The sequence below is a fragment of the Alexandromys fortis genome, unplaced genomic scaffold, assembly GCF_014885135.2.
Source record: "Alexandromys fortis isolate MF-2015 unplaced genomic scaffold, M_Fortis_MF-2015_v1.1 scaffold_16, whole genome shotgun sequence".
Taxonomy (NCBI): Eukaryota; Metazoa; Chordata; class Mammalia; order Rodentia; family Cricetidae; genus Alexandromys; species Alexandromys fortis.
The window spans coordinates 19,647,697-19,671,980 of NW_026067893.1; the positions used below are offsets into that span (position 1 = coordinate 19,647,697).

The 24,284-nt window shown below is 37.6% G+C and overlaps 1 protein-coding gene across 15 annotated transcripts in view; it reads right to left on the minus strand.

Annotated features, from left to right (window-relative positions):
- LOC126503086 (cytochrome P450 2C25) overlaps positions 1-24,284 on the minus strand; it is a 222,092-nt gene that overhangs the window by 171,169 nt on the left and 26,639 nt on the right. Inside the window, exons 1-5 of one of the 15 annotated variants that reach the window (XM_050144655.1) lie at positions 13,578-13,798; positions 11,904-12,066; positions 11,282-11,431; positions 6,612-6,772; positions 3,188-3,364 (exon numbers count right to left, since the gene is read on the minus strand). The exons of 12 other annotated variants lie outside the window; for them this stretch is intronic. In XM_050144655.1, the coding sequence (XP_050000612.1) occupies positions 3,188-3,364; positions 6,612-6,772; positions 11,282-11,431; positions 11,904-12,066; positions 13,578-13,745 (819 nt within the window). In that variant the 5' untranslated portion in view covers positions 13,746-13,798. Of the gene's footprint in view, positions 1-3,187; positions 3,365-6,611; positions 6,773-11,281; positions 11,432-11,903; positions 12,067-12,375; positions 12,391-13,577; positions 13,799-24,284 lie in introns of those variants that run through there. 2 more of the 15 variants (XM_050144699.1, XM_050144613.1) reach the window with 2 other exon arrangements.

The following is a 24,284-nucleotide window of genomic DNA, read 5'->3' on the forward strand; positions in this document are numbered from 1 at the left end:
GGAGGTGGCAATTAATACAGAGATACCCAATGGTACAACATACACAGAATAAAGCATTGTGTCCTGATCAACTCTAAATCATAATATGTTGTTTGAGGTTTCTGTCCTGCCCCATTTCCGCAGTCATTAAGTCCCAAAGAAATCACACAGAGGATTACTTAATCATAAATTGATTGGCCCATTAGCTCAGACTTCTTATTAACTCTTTTAACTTACATTAGCCCATTATTCTTATCTGTGTTGTCCGTATGGGTCAGTGCCTTTTTCAGTGGCATAGTCCCATCTTGCTTCTTCTGTGTCTAGACAGAACTGCAGAGGGAGTTTCCCTCTTCCCAGAATTCTCCTGTTCTCATTGACCTGCCTCTGCTTCCTGCCTGGTTGTCCCACCTATACTTCCTGCATGACTATGGGCCAATCAGCATTTACTTATCATATAATTGACAGAATATAGACAATTGTCCCGCACCAAGAACATACTCCTCCCCAAAAGTTTTAAGGATCTTTGTGGAAGAGGGGGCAGAAATGTAAATCATCCGTGATCAGTAACATCAAGGAATCGATGTTTGATGAACACAAAAGAACAGGTGAACATGAGAACTCACAATGACTGTGACAGCCTGCCCAAAAACTGTATAGGTTCCATCAGATAAAAACACAACAAAATATCGGGAGAAAATATGAAACCCCGATTCTAGATGATTAGTTCCTACGAAGGGGTAGTGAATTTCCTACAAGAATGTGCCCCCCAGTAGCTTGATTACATGTCAGGCCTGAGGCTACGTGAACAACAGACATTGGACTCAATGCTGAAATGGAGATCAAAGAAATTACAAAGTTTGGTAAGAAGAGTTAAGAGGATTGAGAGGAGGGTAATGAAAGTTGAAGATAACGTTCAAATTACATCTCATGAAATTCTCATAGAATTAATGAAATATTGCAAAAAAATAAAAACAAAACAAGCATATCAAACATAGAATGATTATTTAATAATCTTATTGCAGAGCTACAGTAATGAGTGTAATGAAGTATTGACACACAAATCAATATCAATACCAATAGAGCTTTGATAGCAAGGAGTTAACCTAAACACCTGCAGCCAATATTTTAAAACTGAGTTCCAAGACTGCTCCATCTAAAGGAAGAATCTTTATCAGATGATGACAGAACAGCAGAATACCTACATGAAAAGAAGGATGCTAGAAGTGTAAAGACATATGGACAAGGATAAGCCTCATTCCTTATGATTTGTACTCATAGATTACAGATCAAAACATCAAAACCTAGATAAACAAGACTTCACCCATACCAGAATGCTAATGCATTTAGGACATAACTAAGAATGTGCAAATGACAAGCTACAGGATAGAAATATGTTTCCATGTCATTTATGTGGAAAGGTTTCTACCTACATAAATACATTATTCTATAGCTCCATGCAGGAGGCAGTCCAATGGGCAAAAAATTTAGAATAAAAATTCTCTGAAGACATGAAAAAGCAAAACAGCCCAATAAAAGATGTCCATTCTCACTGTTTGTTAAGGAGATACAAATTGAATCAGTCCTGAGGTACTACTTCATACTAATTGAATTCTTGTTAATAACTAAACTTCAAAATTACAAATTCTGCCAGCTATTTGGAAAATAGGGGATCTCATAGGTATGAAATACTGTATTAATGTGAATTTTTAAGCAGTTTCTCAAAAAAGAAAACTATAAAGATATTATTATTTGACTCAGAAACCCCAGATCTAGAGATATAATCAGAGGAAATGATGTCAACATGTGTTCATACATATAGCTTAGAGAAGCCTCGGGCCGAAATAACACAAATATCCGTCAGTGAGGAATAAGTGCACTGTGCTGTTAATGCATGAAATGAAGTTTGCTGCAAAGAAAGGGGGAAGTAGTGAAACAGGGTAAACTTAGATGAATGTCCAAGATTTCATGCAAGTGCAAGAAAACAGAAGTTAAATGCCACATATACTGAGTCTGTTTAGATGATCCATTCATTGTAGGCAAGTCTGGACATACAGAAATCACACTAACAACTGCTAAAGATGGTGTGAACAGAAAGGAGTGATTAGTAGTGGGTGTAGTGTGTTTTATCATAGTAAGGGATTGCTTTCCAACGAAAAGGAGCTGGACGTTGCAGTGCTTTGTAATCACATAAGGTACCAACGTAATGAAAGTGAAACATGGCTACAGTCCTGAGATACCACTTTACACTCAGTGGACTAATTCTGTGAGCTATATCTTACAAACTAGCCAGGCAGTGGTGATGTGTGCTTATAATCTCAGCACTTGGGAAGCAGAGACAGGCAGAGCTCAATGAGCTTGAGGTTAGCCTGGCCTACAAATCAAGTTCCAGGACAGCCAAGACTGTTACACAGAGAAACCCTGTCTCTAAAAGACAGAGAAAAGGCAAAAACTAGAAAAAAAATAGTCTGCCCCCCCAAAAAAAGAGCAACAACGGGTCACTCAGATGCCAGGTTACTAAGTATTACTATATATAAGACCAGTGGAGTAGAATCAATGCCCACACCAAAGCCAATAATCTAGGGTCAACTGTTTTTTTTTTTTTCTGAGTTCCCAGAAAATTCCATGGAAAATTATCTTTTCAATAAACTACACAATGCCAATGCAGTTCATGTTGTCAAGATACCCAGTAGATACTAATTCTCAACCCCTTTCGGTGAAAATTACCTTGAATTTATACTCAAAGCCTCATTCTTCCACACACCTTCTCTTTCCACCACATACCTCTCATATCACTCAGTCCTTCTGAAACTAACTCCTGCGTCTATCCTTTTAAAATAACAATATATCCAAATTTATTTTAACTCACTGGACATGCAGGAATTCTAGCCACACAACATACGCATTTGTGGTGCCTCTATTCACACTGCCACGATAGTTGGTTATTTTCTACTTGATTAGAATTTTTCCCATATTACCTGCCCTTTGTATTGCTGTTCTCAGCTATAATTTTTAAAGAACAGAAACAATGTGTTATAGTTAACAAATTCCCTTTATATTATCAGTGTCCATATGGTGCATCCCAACACATAATAAATACTAAAACTGTTTTTCAAATGATACTGACTTAAACCATCTCTGACAAACATTTCGGTGTTCAACAAACCACAACACGCTCAGACAATAAAATAAATTTATATTAATACTTTACCTGCTTTAGTTTAATCAGGTAATAATCAATGAAGTCCCGAGGGTTTGCAACATTCAATGATTCCTGATGCTCTTTTATTTTTTCCAAAAGGTAGCTTCTAACATAATCAACATTTTTTGATATTGTGTGATGACTTCCTGGACAATAGTCAATTAGTAATGGGAAATTATTGCAGACCTACAAAATTAGAAAATTTTTTTGTTGAGATGAATTGTTTTACTTTTATTCATGTATGTGATGTGTATATGGTATGTATGCATGCATACATGTGTGTGCCATGTATATGTGGGTACACTGGAGGACAAAAATATCAGATCACCTGAAGCTAGTGGTTTTGGACCATCTAACATGGGTGCTGAAAATTGGACTTAGGTCCTTTAAAAGATCAACACATACTCTCAACCCATCTCTCCAGTACTTGCCAAAGAACTTTTTAAATAAGGAAACACATATATGCACAATATATAGCAAGACCAACATGGATTTATAGATACAGCAATTCTTTGTGTTAATGGAAAGACCTGAGGCAAGAGGAAATTCCTGCCTGAATGATGAAAGATAATGATCAAGTTTCAACATTTATGAATCATTTAATATAAAGATTATTTATGAAAACTGATTGATGGTTTAAACCATTTATTCTCTACAAGTCTGAAGTATGACATGATGTAAATCATTATTGTTTACATTTTTTAGATGATGGTAGTAATGAAATGAGTTAGGCAACTTGATTTATAGCAAAAGAGTAGGACGTGCATATTTAACTCTTATAAAGTAGCCTATGACATGGAATAAATAATTAGAAGTGGGTGGGGCTCCAAGAGACTTTGAGAGCAAAAGTGTGACACAGCCATTAGGGATTTCTCTATGATCACAGACATTCTTTTTTTAACTTGCTTTTTATTTACTTTTGTGTCCCTCACACCATGCATTATGATCCCATTCACCTTCATATCCCCACACGTCTACCCTCAGTCCTTAAACTCCCCTAAAATAAAATAGAATAAAATTTAAGAGTAAAAAGAAAAGAGAAAAGTTTTATCATGGAAGCTGTATTGTGACAAAGTGAGTCAGGCAGTACACCCTTTTATCCATATATCATCGCTTGGCAAGTGTTCACTACAAAGAGTCATTGACTGCCTCGGAGTCTCTGCTTTCAGCTACACTATCAAAATTTGGCCCTTTCTGGGCGTCTTAGATATCCTGCCGCTGCCCTGCACTGTGAAGATCTTGTGGCCTTATTGCTGCAGGACCAGCTTCTCCACAGGCTCCAACAGATCACAGATGGGATAGATATCGAGGTACATCAACTCATAACCCTAGGTCTGAGCCTAGGTAGTTGCACTGTTGACCAGTTCTCCAAATCTCTCCCTGTCCTCACAACCATGATGAACTCCCTGGCATTGCTCTGGATAGTTCAGCCTTTATAACGAGGAGCTGCTTTCATACCCTAAGTGTTGGCTCTCCCACACTTACACCACCACGGCAAGATCTACTGTGTCTCCCAGGCTAGGTGCAGGGGTCACTCTCCCAAGTGCTGTAGCTAATAAAGGGCAGAGATAACTCTCCTAAAATTATGACCTTGGGGTCATCCCTGCAACCTGCCACAGGCTACAAAGGAGGGGAGGCAATACTTCCTCCACACACAATGTCATAAGACAGATGAGGGGAGGGACCAGATCTCACATGCTCCCATTATCTAGGTTGGTTCACCTGCAGCCCTGCACCCCAATCAATAGGGTCAATAGAGTCAGCTCTGTTGCACCGCCTGTGGAGGCGCAGGATCAGCTTTAGAAGGTGTTGAGGTTGGTAAGGAGGCGTGTCCGGTTTCTTGCGTAGCACAGGTGGTAGTGGCAAGGGGAGGAGGACATCTTTCCCTAGCCCTTACCACCACATGGCAGATTAGTGGGTGTGGCCAGCTATTCCGCTCTCACAACACTCACCTGCGCAGCTCTCAACAGGGTCCACTCTACTGTGCTGCCCAGGCTAGAAGCAGGGCCTCCTTTAATGAGTGCTGCAGGTGGTAAGGGGGAGGATCAGCTCACTCATCTGCCTCCAGCAGTGAGGGGATAATGATAAAGGGGACATCTCTCCTCCAACCAAACCACCCCATGACAGATGAGTAGTGGGGCCAGCTCTCTCACACTCAGAACTTCGGGGATGACTCGCCTATACCCCTGTAAACAATGTCGACTCTACTGTGCTGCCCAAACAAGGTACTGGCTCCACTCTCTTGAGTTCTGCAGCTGGTGGGGGCAAGGGCAACTGTCCTGATCTTATCACTTCCTGGACAGCTCTCCCATCTGCCAAAGTCAGTGGGCAGCATCTCTCTCCGATCTATGCTCCCACAGGACAGATGAGGGGCAGTCAAAGTCAGATCCTCCAAACTCAGTTTCTTAGGCCGGGCTCACCCACACCCCTATCAACAGGACCAACTCTCCTGTTTTGCCAGGAGGAGGTGCAGGACCCATTCTCCCTAGGGTTTCAGACAGTGAGTGAAACCATCAACCCTGTACATACCTTTCCTCTTTGCCTTAGGTGGTTTCAGGAACTGTGGACATCAATACAGATCAAGGATGGAGCAGGTCCATGTACCCAGGCATGAACACTGGCAGCAGCCAAGTCCCAGACATCACCATTGCCCTGGTTAGCAACTAAGTCAGCCCACTCCTCACTGTTTCCCCTCTTTAGATGTGCCTCTCTCCACAGTACATGAACTGTTTTCCTGTCTCTCCCATATCACACCATACATTTGCTCACTGTAGTAGTGCCTGACAGCCTGGTGCCTTGATTTACTGGGCAGCCTGGAACACAGCTATTCTCGTGGAGAGTTCGGGAGATGCCAGTTCACTCTAGGATAACTCTGATAAGATGTATGTGGGCCACACAGCGTTAAACCACTTCTCTTCTCATTCCAAACTATTTGTCAAATAGGGCAAATGTGTCCAGCAGACACATCAAACCACTGGAACTACTCAGTGTTTCCTGGCAGATTTCATTGCCATTAATATTCTTTCTCCTTTTATGGAATATTCTTTCTAAACTAAAATATTCCTGCCTAGTAGTATAATGAGCATGTGCTTAATAGTCAAAAAGATAAGATTTATGCATAAAAGAATGTCCTGTGAACAACTGGTCACACTTTCCAAATGTGAATGGAATATTTTATACAAATAGTTCTCTGGATATCAAGTGGAAAATCAAGGGATATGGAACTAGCAGCCTTGAACCAATCTGGAAACTGCCGTTCAGTTTTGCTATTGTATAGCAAAGGATTTAAACCTGCCTTCCTGAGATTCCGTCCATAATGTGTTATTCAAAACTGGGTTGTCAGGCAACATCACTTCATGATCCATATTGTATTTGATCTTTGAGTATAAAGGACTATAAATATCTTTTCAGGAGGGAAAGATCTTTACTTCACCTGCAACCAAGGGGAGCTCAGAATCCTAATATTCTCATTTACTTTTTCCATCAAGTTAAGAAAATCCTGATCTTTATAATCAAAACGATTCTGGAAAACAGTGGAGCAGATGACATTGCAGGGAGCACAGCTCAAGATGAATGTGGGGTCACAAGGTGAACCTGAAGAAACAATTGGAAAAATACTATTAAAATAGACAAAGAGATTGTTTTGGTTTTGTGAACAGGTAAAGTTGTAAACCATATCCTATCTACAATTTTTTTAACAGCTAAGCATTCATTATATATAGAATCAATGTATCACTGTAATCTTAAATTTGAGGTCGCCTAATCCTCAGTAGCTAAAGAAGAACAGACCATATCTGATATAACAATGTTTACACTTTAAACTATCTGGTACTTGCAAGAAAACAAAAGATGTTATAAACCTAAAATTTCTAGTGTTCAGAACTGCTTCTTACTAGAATGTCTAGTTTCCATAATCACTCAGATGAAAGTAGAAGAGTGTTCACCTGGAAGATCTTCAGCCACAATGAGTAAACCAAAGAAGCAAGTATTGATCCTAGGAAGGAGGAATACCAGAACTGCAGGTGAGTATGGTATTAGAAGGAAAAGCATGGGGAGACCTCTTCCTTGTTACTTGAGAATAATATGTAATCTTAAGAATGGCAACTTCCATGTGGATTTGTTTACATTATTAAACAAAATGAGAACTTTCGTATTACAGTTAAGTTCCAAGAGGGGAGACAAGAGAGCAGTGATAGTGACTTCCCTTTTCTCATTTCATCATTTAAAACAATGCATCTTTTCCAGAAAAAGTAAACAAAGTATTTGAAAAGTAGACACAAAGTATAACAAGGTCAGTGCTAGACAGAGAGCTCTGCATTCAAACAATTTATGCTGTTTTAGAGAACCAAAGTTCAGTTCTGAGGAGCCTCCCAGTGGCTCATAACTTTTGGTAACCCCAGTTTCAGGGAAATAAGATACAATTTTCTTACTTCTTTGGCACCAGGTACATAAGTGGTGCACACACATGTATATGCAGGCAAACATTTATACACATAATAAACCAAACTTTCTAATTAAAACAAAGAGTCCCAAGGAAGGATGCAATAGAAAACAATGGGAATAAGTTGGCCGAAAGGTGATGGTAGCAAGACTTGTTCGAAGCACATGTTACACTCCTATGAAATATCTATATGAAGCCCACAATATATACAGTATTAGAAACAATAAATAAGTAAAGAGTAATTGTGCTCAATCAAACTCTACACAACATATTTGAGAAGCAGTGCAGTTTATAGATTTATAAACATCTCTCAAAATCACCATTATTAGATTACTATGCTGATATAACGCTTAAAATTTGTGTAGCGTGCACACGCATGCACACACACACATATATATGATATTACAGGTCAAAAATAATAATGAAGTTTCTTCTTCAGACTTATTCAGATTTGTGTGCATGAATTCGTGTGTGTGTGTGTGTGTGTGCGTGTGTGTGTGTGTGTGATATCTGTGGAGGCTAGGAGAGCATGTCAGATCTCATAGAGCTGATACTGGCACTTGGAACCCATTGCTGCTTCTTTGAAGGAACATTCTCAAGTGATAAAGCATCTCTCCAGCTCTCAGGACAGTTTCTTCTGATGCCTTTTCTATAGTAAAATGACTTTGGACATATGATAAATACACTTTACATTCAAGCTGCTCCAAAATTTAAATCTGTAGACCTCACATAAGGATCACATAAAAAACAGGGTTCTGGATAAATTATTAAACATTTGAATAGCATGAAGCTCCTTAATATTACTGTGCATATGCCAGGGTATAAAATCATGATAATATTCTATGCTATCAGGAAATTATTTAAGTCAAAGACAGTGAAGGATGAAAGAACTTTTCTTATGTGTATACATGCTGTTCACAGATTAAATTTGATTTTCAGTCTTTCCTTTCAGTTTATTTGGAAAAAACTTGAAGTCCTTAGAAATCAAATTGTTAATCTTATTTTTTCACATCAAGAACTTTTAGGTAAGTAGAATTTATAGCAGTAGCGAAAGAAAGTGATTCATTTTCTACAAACACACACAAAAGAAATTTGACCTTGGGCAGAAATGACTGGCAGGATTAAAGACAGAGTCCACAGGTTAGCAAAAGCAGTTCATGTTTAGTTAAAGACATAATTTGATTAATAAATAATTTTCTTGTTTTCTCTTTGTGCTGTCATATGAATTATGATAGAATGTAATTCAAAACAGAAAGTGCCATGTAAGAGGAAATAATGAAGTTGTTTACATTTACTGGTTTACATATGTTTAACCATCCCTGAAGCTTGGGAATAAAACCAATTAGATCACAGTGGATAATCATTTTGATGCAATATGAATTTGATTATAAATACTTTATTGGAAAAAAATTGTTCTTCATATTCATCAGAGATGTTAGCCTATAATACTTTCTTTCTTCCTTGTTCCTTTCCTTTTTTCTTTCTTTGTTTGTTCCTTCATTTCTTCCTTTCTTTTCTGCTTTGCCTAATTTTGATATTATGAGGATACCAACATTGTACAAAGATTTTTAGAAGTGTTTCATCATTTTCTATTTTACAAAATAATTTGAGAAGTACAGGTGATGGCTTTTTAAACACATTATTAACAGATGACTCTGTTAGTATTAATCAACTACAAGTAATATTTATACACAAAATTCATGTAAGTTTAAGCCAGACCATCACAGTAAGAAGAGGGTAGGTGGGTACAAAGTCCCATCAACAGTTAAGAACCTGCTGGCACCACTTAGCTCTCAAGAGAAAGTGAGCCATTTTTCTTTAAAAGTGTAACCTCTCATAAGTCAAACATAATCCAGAAGAAAGCCACACATATAGGATATTTCTCAATCACCATCAGGGAAGTTTCTGCTTACAGTAGATGATGACAAATACAGTCGATGAGGCTACAAAAGATAAAGGTGCCGAGAATAAGCTAAATTCAGTTCAGCCCTAAATATATGTACTTCACCATTTCTTCCTAAGACTTAGGGATGACTGAAGAAGAAGCGACAGAAAGATCTTAAGAGCCAGGGGTGGTAGATATCTACTAGGAAATGGTGTCTTCTGGGCACAGCAGGGCAGAACACGATTGAACTCACAGAAAATTGGACAGGATGCCCAAGACCTGTGCAAACTCATGCCAGAAAAAATCCTTTCATGGTCACAGAATTTGGACATGATGTCCTACCAATAATGGAGGAGTTATTGACAATTACTACCTTCTGGAAGAGGTAGTATCCAAGAGTGTAGCCCCTAATAAATCGATCACGCTTTGGTGGAATGTCACACAGAGAAGAATATTTGACAAGCACAATTTTTCTTTGAAGGAAAATTACAAGTAAGTGTTTGGAAGAAAAGATGGGTATGTGTGAGAAGAATTAGAGGGAGAAGGATGAATGTGATCAAAATTGAGACAACTGTGTAGGGCTAGTGAGGTGATAGACCATAGAAAAGGCTATACTACCTAGTCTGCTTGACTGTCAAAATTCTTCATTGTATTCAGAATCATATCCCTATATGAATAGGTAAATGTAGTTACCACCCCTTATTAAAGAGATCTCTTTTTACAGCAAATGGAGATCATCACCAAAAGCCACAATTGGACATAATGCAGACACCAACAAATTTTGGTGATCCCAGCATACACTGAAACAAAGACATCATAACTGCCACATCTATGACTAAGGGAACATCACATAAGAAGAGACAGAAAGATTGTAAGAACTAGAATCAGCCCCAAAATCATATATATGATAACCAACAGCAAAGACTACAAGAGGTTGTTTATATATGTGTGCATGTATATATATATATATATATACATATATATATACAAAAAGAGGCTATCAACTTGACAGTAGAGAAGGCATTAGAAAAAGACAAGGGAGGGCATCTGAAAAATGATAGAATAAGAAAACAGGAGGAATTATGTAGTTCTATTTCATTTAAAACTTATTTGCAAACACGTACAAAATTCTGAAAGCACTAATAAAGTTTTTCTTACAAAAGTCGTATATGTCAAGCACAAATCATGTTAGGTGATTATTAAATAAAGAGACAGCACCAAGTAGAATAGATAGAAAACTAGGGTGTGTCTCAGTAGAGATAGTGGATGATCATGATAAAAACACACTGTATAAAATTCTCAATGTAGTTAATAATTTTTAAACAAATGGCAATACAATTTTAAGATCATGCTACAGCAGACAAAATAATTGATGAAAATTCTATTACACTAGGCTAAAAAATGGAAAGTATAAATTATATCACTGTTACCCAGTACTATAAACATTGGCCTAGAAGAATCCCTGTACTGCTCAGTTAATTTCCTCAAACCTCTGTAATCCAAGAAAATGAAAACAAATATCCTCTGATTGGGATCTGCCACTATTATAAATAGCAATTATACCGTGGTGAAATGATCCACAAAAACAAAATACACTTGTGCTCCTAGAAATGCACAATTATTCAGCTCAAAAGAATATTAGCATGAAACATATTCATTGTTTCTGATTTAAAAACAAAGAAAATTTTAGAATGGGTATGATCAGCATCACACACACACACTCACACACACACACATACACCTAGACTAAGATGCAAATGCAGAAATCTGCACTTACCATTGGTTTTCCTCAGTTCCTCCACAAGGCACTGAGCTTCCTCTTGAACACGGTCCTCAAGGTTCCTTTTGCCCATGCCCAAATTCCGCAGGGTTGTAAGAGTGAAGCGCCTTATCTCTTTCCATCTGTTTCCATTGCTCAAAACAATGCCTAAAGAAATGGAAAGACAGGGTCTCTCCCTACTGCTTGCACTGGAATTCAGAAATATATTCTCTTTAGAGGGATACCGTGCTCAGCCTACATATAGTGGAGAGGGCCTTGGTCCTGCCTCAAAGCAATGTGCTAGACTTTGTTGACTCCCCATGGGAAGCCTTACATTCTCTGAGGAGTGGATAGGGGTGTGGTGGAGGGGAAGTTGGAAGGAGTAGGAAGAAGGGAGGAAGTGGGAACTGTGATTGGTATGTACACTGAAAAAAGATAGTTTTTTAAAAAAATAAAATTTCAGAAATAAAGAAATGGTAAAGCACTAGAAAAATATTCTAGGGACAAACGAGAGATCTGATGGGTGGAAACCACAGAGAGGTCCAACCTGTACCTAAGGAAGAATTCCCACTCCTCCTTTTAAGTGTTCTCTTTCACCAGAAACACTGCACCCCCCATATGAACATGTATAGTTACTTACCAAGGCCTTTATTAATTCTTTCACCCACTGGAAAGCTTCCTCTGCCAGCAAACTCCTCCCCGTGATCAACTAGAGCCTCCTTCACTGCTTCATACCCATGCAACACCACAGTGGGCTTCATGCCCAAGTACACAGTGAACACAGGGCCATATGCTTTTGAGAACTGAAAATAGGAGAGAAAAATGTAAATACCAGCAAAAAAATCATTTTAATATCCACGGAGTCAACCCCTCATTCACACTGATAATATCACTCACTCTATTTTAATAATTTTATTCAGGAAAAGCTTAATTTTAAATAGTTGTGAAGACTATATCATATCAGGGTGAATATAAGTTATTGATTACCTTCAGTAACCCATATAATGGTTCAAGACTCAGATAGTTCTCATACAAAGATTACAATAAATTTTCACACCAAAACATTCAGCAGGGCGCTGACCACCAGAACTTCATAAAGGAAATATACATGCCTGCTGACTGCCCCCTCTGTCTCAGCGCCTGCCCACCCTAACCACCATCAAGCCTCCCATCTTTCCCACCATGTCCCAGTTCCCCAACTCAGGCAGAAACCCTGTTTGAACAGAGGCCACTCCACTCTGACCTACAGAAGTCCAGCCCACAGGTGTGGAGGCTCTTTCCTCAACCAATGGCAACGGTAGTCAGAAGATCAGAGAAGAAACATAAACCGAGTAACATACACACATACTACTAAACTCATACTACTACATTTATAGATTTAATGCTATACATCAGATATCTGATGCCATATTTACAGGTTTAGAAAAAGAGAAGAGGACAGCATATGGTACCTAAAAAGACCAAGAATAGTCAAGGCCCTCCAAAGGAGTAAAAATGCTGTTTGAGATATAACGATAACTGACACCAAATTATATTATAGAGTTATGTGATAGAAACTGTCTGGTACTCACAAAAATAGGCAAGTGGTCCAATGGAATAGACAAAATGATGCAGCAATAAAGCACCAATGTAAAGGCCCACTTACTTTCGAAATGCAAATTTGTAAGTCACCACAGTTGATTCTATTGAGGAACCAGATTTGGCATACTGCTACTACAAACACAGAGAGTGGGCACCACGGGAGCTGCACCACAGGCAGGCAGTATTTCCTGGAAAATAGTTCCTTCTCTGCCAGGATATCAACATCACCAAATATGTTGAAATCTTGGCTTCTCTGTTGCATTTCTTGTGGTATTCCTTGTCCGTTGGTATTTAGTTAAATTAGGCATCAGTTACTTTGTTAGAGACCAACATCAAATAGATAACCTTAATAAAATGTTTTTCTAAAATTCTATTATTTCATTATTATTAATGACTTACTGAATAAATCATTACTCACTATTGATCTTCAACCAAAAATAATGGAAAAGGTTTGTTTTGTTTTGTTGTGATAGGAGATAGTCACAAATTTTGCAATTTTGTGGAATTTTTTGTTTTATAAAATGCAAAGTAAATGTCCTTTCACCTGAAACCCCACATATTACTGAATTCCCGACAATGGCCAGCTATGAGTCATAAGATACACAATACTTTGAAAGAGTTTTGACTTTGTAACTATTTATTACTAAATTGCCTCTGATACTAGATTTTCATCTAAAGCAACTGTCAGTTTATCTTCTTTATAAGGTACTGGCGGAGCACAAAGAATACTTACATTGGTCAAGCATTGGCTGACGTTCTTCACATCTATTTGGAAGAAATTACCAAAAACTGGGAGAGGAGTGGGGCCAGGAGGGAGCTTCTCTCTCTCAGAGCTCTGTCTCCAGAGTGAGAGGAGAAGCAGACAGCAGAGGCTGAGCACCAGGACCACAGCTGCATCCATGGAGATCCTTCTGCCTGGCACAGCTGTGCTCAGTCAGCATGGAGCTTTTGTAATTCTACCTGCTGAATCAACATGTCCTTCTTTGGAACATCACTCACTGGTCAATCAGATAATCTTTAATCTCTCAAGTAGACTTTGTCCTTCTGATAGAAATAAAAATAAGATGTTTATTACCCTTTCCCCTCTTTACAGGGTATCCAGTTGAATTTCTGGTTTAAGAAAACAGATTGGTGTCCAAATAGTGCTAATAAAAATAAACAAACATTTATAACAAGCAACTATTTCTGACAAGCAATAAATTAATTTTGAGATGTAAGAAAAACAACTCAACATTTATATTCTCAGGTTAATGACCAGGTAGGAATTTAAGATTATGGATAGTTTATATGTGATATGAAATATATTTATTTGTCAACATAGTCTTACTGTGCAGCTTAGGTTGACCTCAAATTACATTTATTTTGCTATATTCTTTCAAATATATCTGTGCACCTCCATGGTCATGTGTGTTTAAAATATTTCTTTCCTATATTAAACAGTTGGACATATTTTGTTAAGCAATGTAAGTCTTATAGCTCCTTATTCCACTCTTTGGTCACTTATAAAACGAAGATAACAAAACATAGCTATTAGTCATACATCTCCAATCAGAAAATATATATTTAGTTTATCTGAAGAAAGTTGTTTGTGTTTCAGTGTTTTGTAGTTCAACCATGAAAGATCTTTTTTTCGCTAAAGCTAATGGGAAATAAAGAACTGCCAGTGTCTCACAGCTCAGAGTTGGAAGAATTTAGAAATCAAACGGACTATCTAGTGGACTTTTTTCCCCTGGCTTTACAATAGTTTCCTTAGGAAAGGTATGAGAAATCTCTTCATACCACCAATGCAGATGTAAAACTATGTAAGCAGAATAGACTCTAGACAGTAAAAATATTTGATATGACCTAAAATACCCCAAACAGCACCATCAAGTGGGTGCCAAGTATTCAAGTATTCAGCTTGAAGAATAAGGGGCATTTCTAACCTAACCCACACTTCCTGTATTTTGCTCCCTTCTATACACAAATCACTCTGTTTAATTATATTCATCATAATTTCTTGACTGTGGACTATGGCACTATACTGATCATAATCACTAGCATTCACAGAAAACATGAATCTAGTTAATTATTGTGCCATCATTGTTTTTACATAGAAGTCAGAAAAGTTTGATCAAGTTTTGTAATCTTGCTCAAACATTAAAAATAGATTGAAATATTAAAGATTAAAATACAAAGGAGCTATTATAAACTTCAGTAACCCAAATTCATGGATATGCTCATTATTTTCAATGAAATAAGCAGTAATTATTTACCCAAATCATATTGCTCTAAAATCCCAAAGAATAGATTTGAATAAAACAGTCTTAGTAGAGCTCTTTTCGTTCCCAGAGTGACACTTGTTCTGGCACATTTGTAAGTCAGCACCATGCTTTGGACCAATTTTTTCTTTTATTGAATACAAGAATGAAAGAACACTTAAAGATAGATGGGACTCTATGCTCAACAGATCTATATTTTGATTTACTTTTTAAGTAAAGAAATATTGATGATGCATGAAGTATAACCAATTATTGTAACTCAAGCAAAAATGAACTGACTCTTGGGAAAACACTTTATTGACCCTTCATTACATTTTGTTTGTTAGCTTGTTTATGTTTTCACCCACATCATGTAGAAAGATTAATAAAAACCCGGGCACATAAATTGGGGTTCAACGTGAAGGTGAGAAAAACAAAACAACCAGCCACGGATCTTACCTCTTCCTCAGTCTGAAATGGTGTTCCTGTCTTCAGGAATCTCAGAATCAGACTCTGTCTGACAGCTGTCTCCTCCCGTCTTATACTTCTTTCTAGGGCTGAGATTAATTGTGTACAAAACTACTGCCAGATGTCTATAGCAAACTAGTGTGACTATTGGGATTAATGGTATGAGTCACCACTTCTAGGTCTATAAGGCTGACAATTGGAGATGTTTTACTCTCTGATCCTCAGTCAAGCTTTATCTATCAAAATACAAATGAAATATCACTACAACATCACATAATATTTAAAAATATTTTGGAACTTTTATGGAAAATTTCCTAGTGCATATTCATCACACAATTGAATAGATTGCATAATGTCAATTTTCTTCAAGTATATCATGACTGTGACATTATAAACACCCATTCTTTACCATGTTGTTTCCTTCACATTCTAACTCCCAGTCATCTTTCTCTTCTGAAACAGTCTCTCTTTCATGTCTAAAAAAATAGTTCTCACTCAAAGAAATAAAAAGAAGTAGTTTATTATGGAGCAAAGTATGATGGACCATGACTAAGAAACCTGGAATGTTTCCCAATATCTTGTTCCACATGGAAACAATTTCAAAGAAAACCATAAAAAGAGACCTTTGTCAAATTTACCAATGGAAGCATGAGGTAAAGTATTTATAAAATATGGAGAAAACTCAGGTACAGGCCTCAGATGCCTTCTAAAGTTCTTAGTATTTTGGTTGATGGAAGCCAGCAATATATATATTTTGAATATATATACACAAAGCCAGGAATAAATGTGTGTGTGTATTCAAAGTTTACCTCATAATCACATAAAGATTTGGGAGGAATATTGCTGCAATGGAAGCAGAGATGGCCTCGAGTCATTTAGTTCTAGACATGTAACATTCTAGCCTCTTCACCACATGAGGTTCTTATTTTTTCTTAAAACATAAAAACATTTATTAAACAAACCTGGACTCAATATTATTATTTTATCAATTAGACAGCAGAAAATCTTTGGCTAGGGCAAATGTATGGAGATATAAACAAAAATCACAGTGATTATTTTAATTATGCAACTGGATTAGAAAATAAGAAAAGAAAAACTGGCTTTCTCATTCCACACGATAATTTCAAATGAGCCAGAAGGTGCTCAGCAGCGGGGACAGGGCATCTGCATAGTGTATATGGCTCCTGTGAACACAGGAAGTCTTATAGTGAGCTCCCCAACTCTGAGAAGAATTAAGGTCACCAGAGGGGTTTGAGCCTGAACTCTGAGGACCAGGAGGACCACAAAGTCTCCAGCTCACTTCCCCTAAGCCACATAGGTAATTACATATGTTATGACCAACCTGAGCAACCTACCTGCCACCCTGAAATGACAGTGTATAAAGATTTGCAAAGCTGTGAGGTTTGCAAGGCAGATTAGATGGAAGCATGGCAGTTCTAAACAGTCAGCCTTCATGTTTACCTCCTCTTCCAAGGAAGTAACATCCACAAGCAAAATCCTCTAGAACATTACGTTTTTGACATGGTGGGATCTGACAACTAAAATAAAGAAAATGGTTGTGTTGCCAGTATCTTAGGTATCTACCTTGTTTTAACACATAAGAATTTGAATTCAACATTTTAAACATGAAACGAAGAGGTAAGAATAGAAGGAATTCAGAGATTTGTTCAAATATTTTATAGGTATGTTCTGAAATCAGTGTGTTTTCAAGTTTGTAATTAATATTTTTATCATTTTATGAATCTGTGCTACTCTAGTTGACTGTTCTTGTGACTTATTCAGACAACTTTTCAAAGAGTGAATAATAATGTTCTCCAGTGTTCATATTTGTACAGACACAATATTCAATTAGGTGTTCTTAGACCAAGTTCAAGAACTAAGAAAGCCAACTGAGAATCTATAATGCCCAGCCTAGGTAAAATAGAAAGAAAAGTTATACTGAAGAATTTAGGAATCAAGGCATGTCTCTGTCGCATCTACTTCCCTAGTTTAGCCAGGAGCAGTGGATACATTTGGAAGGGAAAAGTCATTGCCTTGAACTCTAACCAGTTGTGATAACACTTCATTGCCCCATTCCCTTTGTGTATCTGCATATTGACCTTCTGGAACAACATGAACTGTCACCACCACCCTCCCCAACTCCCTGTGACCTGAAGAGAGAGTAAATCTGCACCTGGTGGTTGGAGCTAGCAGAGAATCTTGCACTGGTTTCAGTGTTTGCTGCAATTCAGTGAGATATGACAGGCAGAGACTGATATCCCTGTGCTAAGATCAGAGCTTACAGATGGAGCCTCTAGAGCTGCCTTAGAATCATGTGGGAACCTGTGCAGTCATAGGACAGACATATCTTACATCACTGGCTGTAGTTTGTTGTTTTACTCTTTGGGCTCTTTTGTGGGGGTGCCACCCAGCTCCTAAATAAATCAGATGGAGCGTTATACTTAGGTATAAATGTCCAGCTTTAGCTTGGCATGTTTCCTACCAGCTTTTCTTAACTTATATTATCCTGTTTTCCTTTTGCCTGTTGTATTTCCCTGTTCTCTTCTTTAAATCTTACTTTCACTCTTACGCTAAGGATTGTTCTGTAGCTGGATGGCTGCCCTCTGATGTCCTCTCCATCTCTCACTCCATCCTTTCTCCAAGATTTCTCCTTCTATATAATCTCCTCCTGACAGTTCTGCCTATCCTTTCTCCTGTCTCACTATTGGCCATATATAGGTATAGTTTCCAGAGTGCTTCCACCAGTGAGGGGCAGGACCAGTTCTCCCTAGTGGTACAGCCAATGAGGACTGGGTCTAACTCTGTACAGCTCTATCATCTAACCTCCTGTGGTGTTCAGAGCCACAGACCTCAACAACAGATCACAGCTGCAACAGGGTCATAAACCTAGACATGGGCCAGGCCCAGACACTATGGCTGTGTGGAAACCAATCTCAATAGCATGGTGATACATTGTAAATGTCTGACCAGCTATATACTTGTGTTTGCACAGATACATGTGTACATCAGGGTCACATAACAAAGAGATTGATCTTGGGAAGATGAAATCAGAAAGGTAATGAGAAAATAGTTTCTTATTGAATACATTTCATGATACATATTAAGTGCTCAATTTCATGTGTTCTCAAGAAGAAATGAGGACAATGGCTTTGGCATCCAATTGCTATTCATATTATTTCTGAGATAAGTAGATAGGAGAACAGCATTAAGTTCATATGCTTGGAGTATGAGAGCATAGATTCATTCTTTCACTTAAGTTATGTGCAAAGAATATTTTAAGTCCTTTTCTTCATAGCAACACAAAAATGGGAAGAAGATTTCAGACCCACCTTACTGTTACTCCCTTTCTGTTATTGGTTCTTATTATATCTCTACAGGTAGCAGCCACTCTGGAATTTTCAGTGTTACAAATCTCCATATCCATTAATTCTAGGTACGCTGAGTCAATGAAATTTTCACCTTCTCCCCTTTCTGTCCTCTGTCTCCAACAGTATGTGGATTTGCGTGTTCTTTTAGGAGTCTTTCTTTCATACATTAACTGTTCATGTAAAACAGAGGTCTTAGAACTGGTCCAGCGATCAAGAATGCTTGTTATTAGGAGCGTGCCAAAGGGAAATTACTGAATTGGTATATAGTAATAATCTATATTTTCCAGTGATGTCATGTTAATAACTCAGTTTTAGATAAATATTAGCACTTGTGACGGCCAGTACAGGTGACAAACATTGTGGGTAGCAGTAGCATCTGTGCAGTGACATGTGAAACACTTCACAATTGACGCTGTGTACTCCTTAGACCTTGAGGGAATGAAAAATGGGGAGGGGTACAAGAAGGCATTCATGAGGGGCAGGAGGTAGAAGATGCCCCAGAGGAAGCTATAGATGATCGGGCAATGAGAACAAGGAACTTTCTTTCTCTTCAGGGAGCAATAGAAGAAAGCTGATCTGAAGGTGGCAAGGAAGAACACAGGCCCTACTATCTGTGATTTCTTAACTGTCCTGATCGAGACTTGTAGGCAGAGGGTTCTTTTGACAGTTTTACCCTTAGCAGGTAAGCAGCCGTTCTGTAGTCTCTCTGTGCATTATCCACACCATCTTTATCTTCTGCTTTTTCTTCATCATCCTCACCTTCAATCAGTCTTCTGGAAATCTGTTCCAGCTCCTTAATGTTTTCCTCCTTGGAAAATTTGGCATCATCCAAGAACATTTGTAGCTTCCTTCCTTGAGGGTCTAATATTCTTTGGTGCTATCAGGAAGAGATTTGGCACAGTGCAACTTTTTACCCCCTCCCATGCCTATCATAAACACAAAATATAGCTGTCTTGATACCCAATTCAGGAATATATTTGTGAGCATCCTCCACAGAGATACCAGACTTACATGGTAGAGTGTACATATGTCAGTCAAAATATAGGATAGCAACCCTGTTCCAAAAGCACTTCACTTTTTTTAACTGGGAAAGGTAACATCCTTAGCAGTACCTGGCTAATTGCTACAAGGTCAGCCAAGAGACTTACTGGGAAAAGAACAGAATGAGGGATAAACATCTCTAGGCTATTCACACGGTGGATTATTTCCTCCTTCATCTGTGACAGACAGTTTTGTTACATAATTACTGTAGATTGGCAGCTGTGCTCTTTTAAGATTTGGAATGCATTGCTCTAAGTTCTTCTGGCTTTCAACATTTCTTTTGAGAAAACAACCATTATTTTGATGGGCTTTCTTTAATATAAGATATGTGTTTTTCTCTGATACCTTTCAATGTTCTATATACTTAGTTTTCCAATCATGAGATGCTGTGAGAAGTTTCTTTTCTGATCTTTTCTTTTTGGTGTTGTGCGTGCTTCTTGTATTATTGGGTAAGTTTTCTATTATTTTATTGGAGATCTGATGTATGCCACTGATCTATGAATATTCTCCCTAATCTATTCCTATAACCTAAAAATCCAGTCTCACATTCCCTACATATTCATTTTATGCTTTTTTATTTTTTTCATATTCTTTTCTCATTTTGTCTTAATAGTTTTCTGTATCTTTCTGTCCTGGCATTCTATTTTCTGATTTATTAATGATCTTGTCAGGTTTTCCCTTGAGTTTCCTACTTGGTTATTGTGCTTTCCAGTTCCATATTCATTTCATCTTGATTCCTCTTCAGTATTTCCATTTCATAATTGAATTATATTTTCAACTCCTGTTGATCATTTTTGGTTTTTCTTGGAAACCACTCAGGTGTAGGTTATATTTTTAACTCCCTATCTTTAAGTACATGAGCTTCTTCTTTATGTCTCTTTTTAAACTTGAATTTTTGTTGATATATTTTATGCATATAAACTTACTACCAGAAGAGGGCATCAGATCCCATTATAAATGGTTAAAACTACGATATAGGCACTGAGAATTGAACGCAGGACCTCTAGATGACCAAGTATCCAGTGCACTTAACCACTGAATCATCTACTCATTCCATCCTTGATTTTTTAAAATGAATGAGATTTCTTTTAAATCCTTTGTCCTGAGGTTCATCTTAGTTAATTTTCAGAGGATAAAGTTCTATAGGACTGGTGACTTTTGTAGGGGATATACTGCCTTTATCTTTCATATCATTTCTATTTTTGCAACAATAATCTGTGCATATTGACTTCTTTAGTTCTGTCTGAAATCGACAGAGAAGACTGGGATTGAATACGGAAAGTGTGGGGTAGGTTGAGTCTAAAGACTGAATATGGCTTAAATGGAATGAGTGCAGATGGTGGATACATGGGGATTGGCTGATATGAAGGAAATGTGTCCTGGTTCAAGTTTTGTGGTAAAGAGAATATCTAAGACTGTGGCAGGTGTATGGAAAGGATTATCAGGCTGAATTACTCTGCTAAGGTCTGCAGGGTATGAATGAACATTGAGGTTGAAAGGTGGCTCAAGGAACCTGTAGGCTGAAGCAGCTGAGGTGTGTGTGTGTCTTGGTCAGTGCATGGAAGTTTGGATTCAGACATAAGGAGTGGCTAAATCAAGGTACTGGGTTTCAGAAATGTACAAACATGCCAAGTCTTTATATGGAAGTTGGGAATCTGAACTCAGATCTTCATTCTTGGGGCATAAGTGCTTTCACCTGCCGAACTGTCTGGTTCAGTAAAAATAAATCAAAGAATTCATAAGAGTTAGGAATATAGTGTTATATGAAAATGTGTAAGTTAACCAGAGACACATAATATGTATGATGAAATTTATGATTTGACATGTATAAATACATAAATATACATGTGATATAAAATGATTAAAAATTGTAAACAATGTGAAAGCAATGGGGAAAAATAGTAGAGGCCCACAAAGTATTCAGTAGGATTCTCCTCAATTAAAGGAAATATGTTATGAGCTGAAGAGTCTCACTACAAGTAAATGAAGAATTTTACAGTAAATTTTTGTTACAAAAGAGTGAAAAATGAAATTTTAGGATATCAAGGGGAGTACCATAATTCAAATAAAGGGCATAGAAACAGTATGTAATCTAATTCCCCAAAAGCAACATGGCACTTTATAACACATTTAAAAATTCCTAAAGAATATGAAATATATAAATCATTTATACTCTAGAAGTGTATGCCCAGTTAACGTCAAAAGAAACAATAAAAGCAATATCAAGAAAATGATCTCTCTAAATGCTCAGGTGATACACAATTAATAAAAACTCAGAGACAGGTATTAGGGTTCAACCTGACGACCAGAAAAGCAAAGCAGTTGGCTACTGGCTCTTACCTTGACTTCTGTCCAAAAATAGTAAACCTGCCTACAGAAAACCACAGAATGAGACTGATACTGAGAGCTGTCTCCTTCCATTTTATAATCCTCTCTAGTTCTGTGATTCAGGGAGTACACCACCACCACCTGGTTTCTATGGAAATCTAGTATGGCTACTGGGATTAAAAGTGTGTGTCAATGTGGTTACTAGATTTAAGGTGTGTGTCATTGCTACCTGGTCTGTAAGGGTGGTCAGTATGACTGTTTTATTTTTCCTGAACATCAATCTTTATTTATTAAAATAAAAATGGAATGCCACTACACTCAGGTTTCTTAAGAAGCAGAAGCATAAGTCTATAGACATAGAAAGGAGAGACAAAATGCATACATATATGAGAGGGGGATGATAGAGAGACATAAAGATAATAGATGAATGGGAATTAATTTATTAAAGCAATTGGTATGCACGGTCTTATAACCGATAATTTCCTATGTATTCTGACTGCAACACAAATACTCAGGAAAACAGGTGGCAAGTCTGAATGCAGGTATAAAAGCCTGAGAATATTGGAGTAAAGTGTTCGGCATATCTTTACTAGGAAATTACATAAACGTAAAAATATTAGTACTTTGACCCACTTTAACCAAAGGTCACATTTTGTACCACAACAATCTGTATTATAGATCAAATAGCATTGTGAATGTGTGCTTGCGCACTAATGTATGTGCAGACATAAATCTGCAGTAGAACCCAACCAGGAATTAGCAATTCCAGACAAAGTGACTTCACTAAGATTAAGTTAGAGAAGGGATAATCAGTAAAGACACTTCTCATTAGATTACTTGTAATGCCATGGGAAGGGAATCATTCATCTAGAAATTATAAAAATTTGACTCCTCCTGGGACTATTATTTTTTGGGGGAAGAGAAGTGATGCATATGGAGCTCATGGTTAGCAACAGAGAAACAAAATGCATGCTCAATTCTAACCTAAGAACATCAAGGCAAAATTGTGTTTAAACATTTATCTTTTATTGACACTATCTGCAAAGCAAGGCATGACCTGACCCTGCAATTGCACCCCTCACTGTGACTTATCCTCTAACTGGAGCTACTCATGGACACTGGTTATTTGTTTCAAATACAAAACTTCTAGTGAGTCTAAGTGATGCTCAGCCAAAGAGCCTTGTACCATCTTGATCTTCACACTCTGTTTTTCTTCTATGTATGTGGTTATGGGAATGTGTTCATAATCAAGTGCCTGTATGTAAGAGAATGTCTATACATATACACATACATATGTGGATGTCAGAAATGAACCTTGTATGTTGTTTCTCAGGAGCTGACAAGTTTGTTTTCAGAGACAGGGCATAACACTTGGGAACAAGGCTCCCTAATTAGGCTGGATTGGATGTCTAGCAAGCTCCCAGGATCTCTTGTTCTGTTTACCCAGTGTTGGTACAACAAGAACACACCACCATGTCTTCAGGATTAATGGGCAAGCACTTCACTGAATGAAATGTCTCTCTAGCACTCACTCTTACATTCTCTATGCTTCATGATATGTGGACCAGCATGATGTGTAGGAAACTCTTATTTTATTTTGCTTCTTACCTAAACTGTAAGCAAGTCTAAGAACAGGTTTACAAATCAAACTTATTTATTACTGAACACATACAGAAGAAAATGACCATGGATTCTCTTATTACATGATTTGCAGTCAAGTTCTATTTTGATTAAAGACCAGATACACATTAGCAAAAGGAATAATAACACAGTTGCAGAGAACAGAATATAGCAATATATTTCTACTGTGATTCAACAAGTTGCAAAATAGTTAACAGGTGTTTCCTGGATCATGACAGAATGAGAATACATGAGAGGAGGGAAGGATATTTTGTTCAAGATGGGGAAGGAGGTCTAGAGGAGAATTACAGAAAACAATACAGCTTGGGCTGGGCAATCTGCTCTTCTTTAGACAGGAATAAAGCAAAGCTGGAA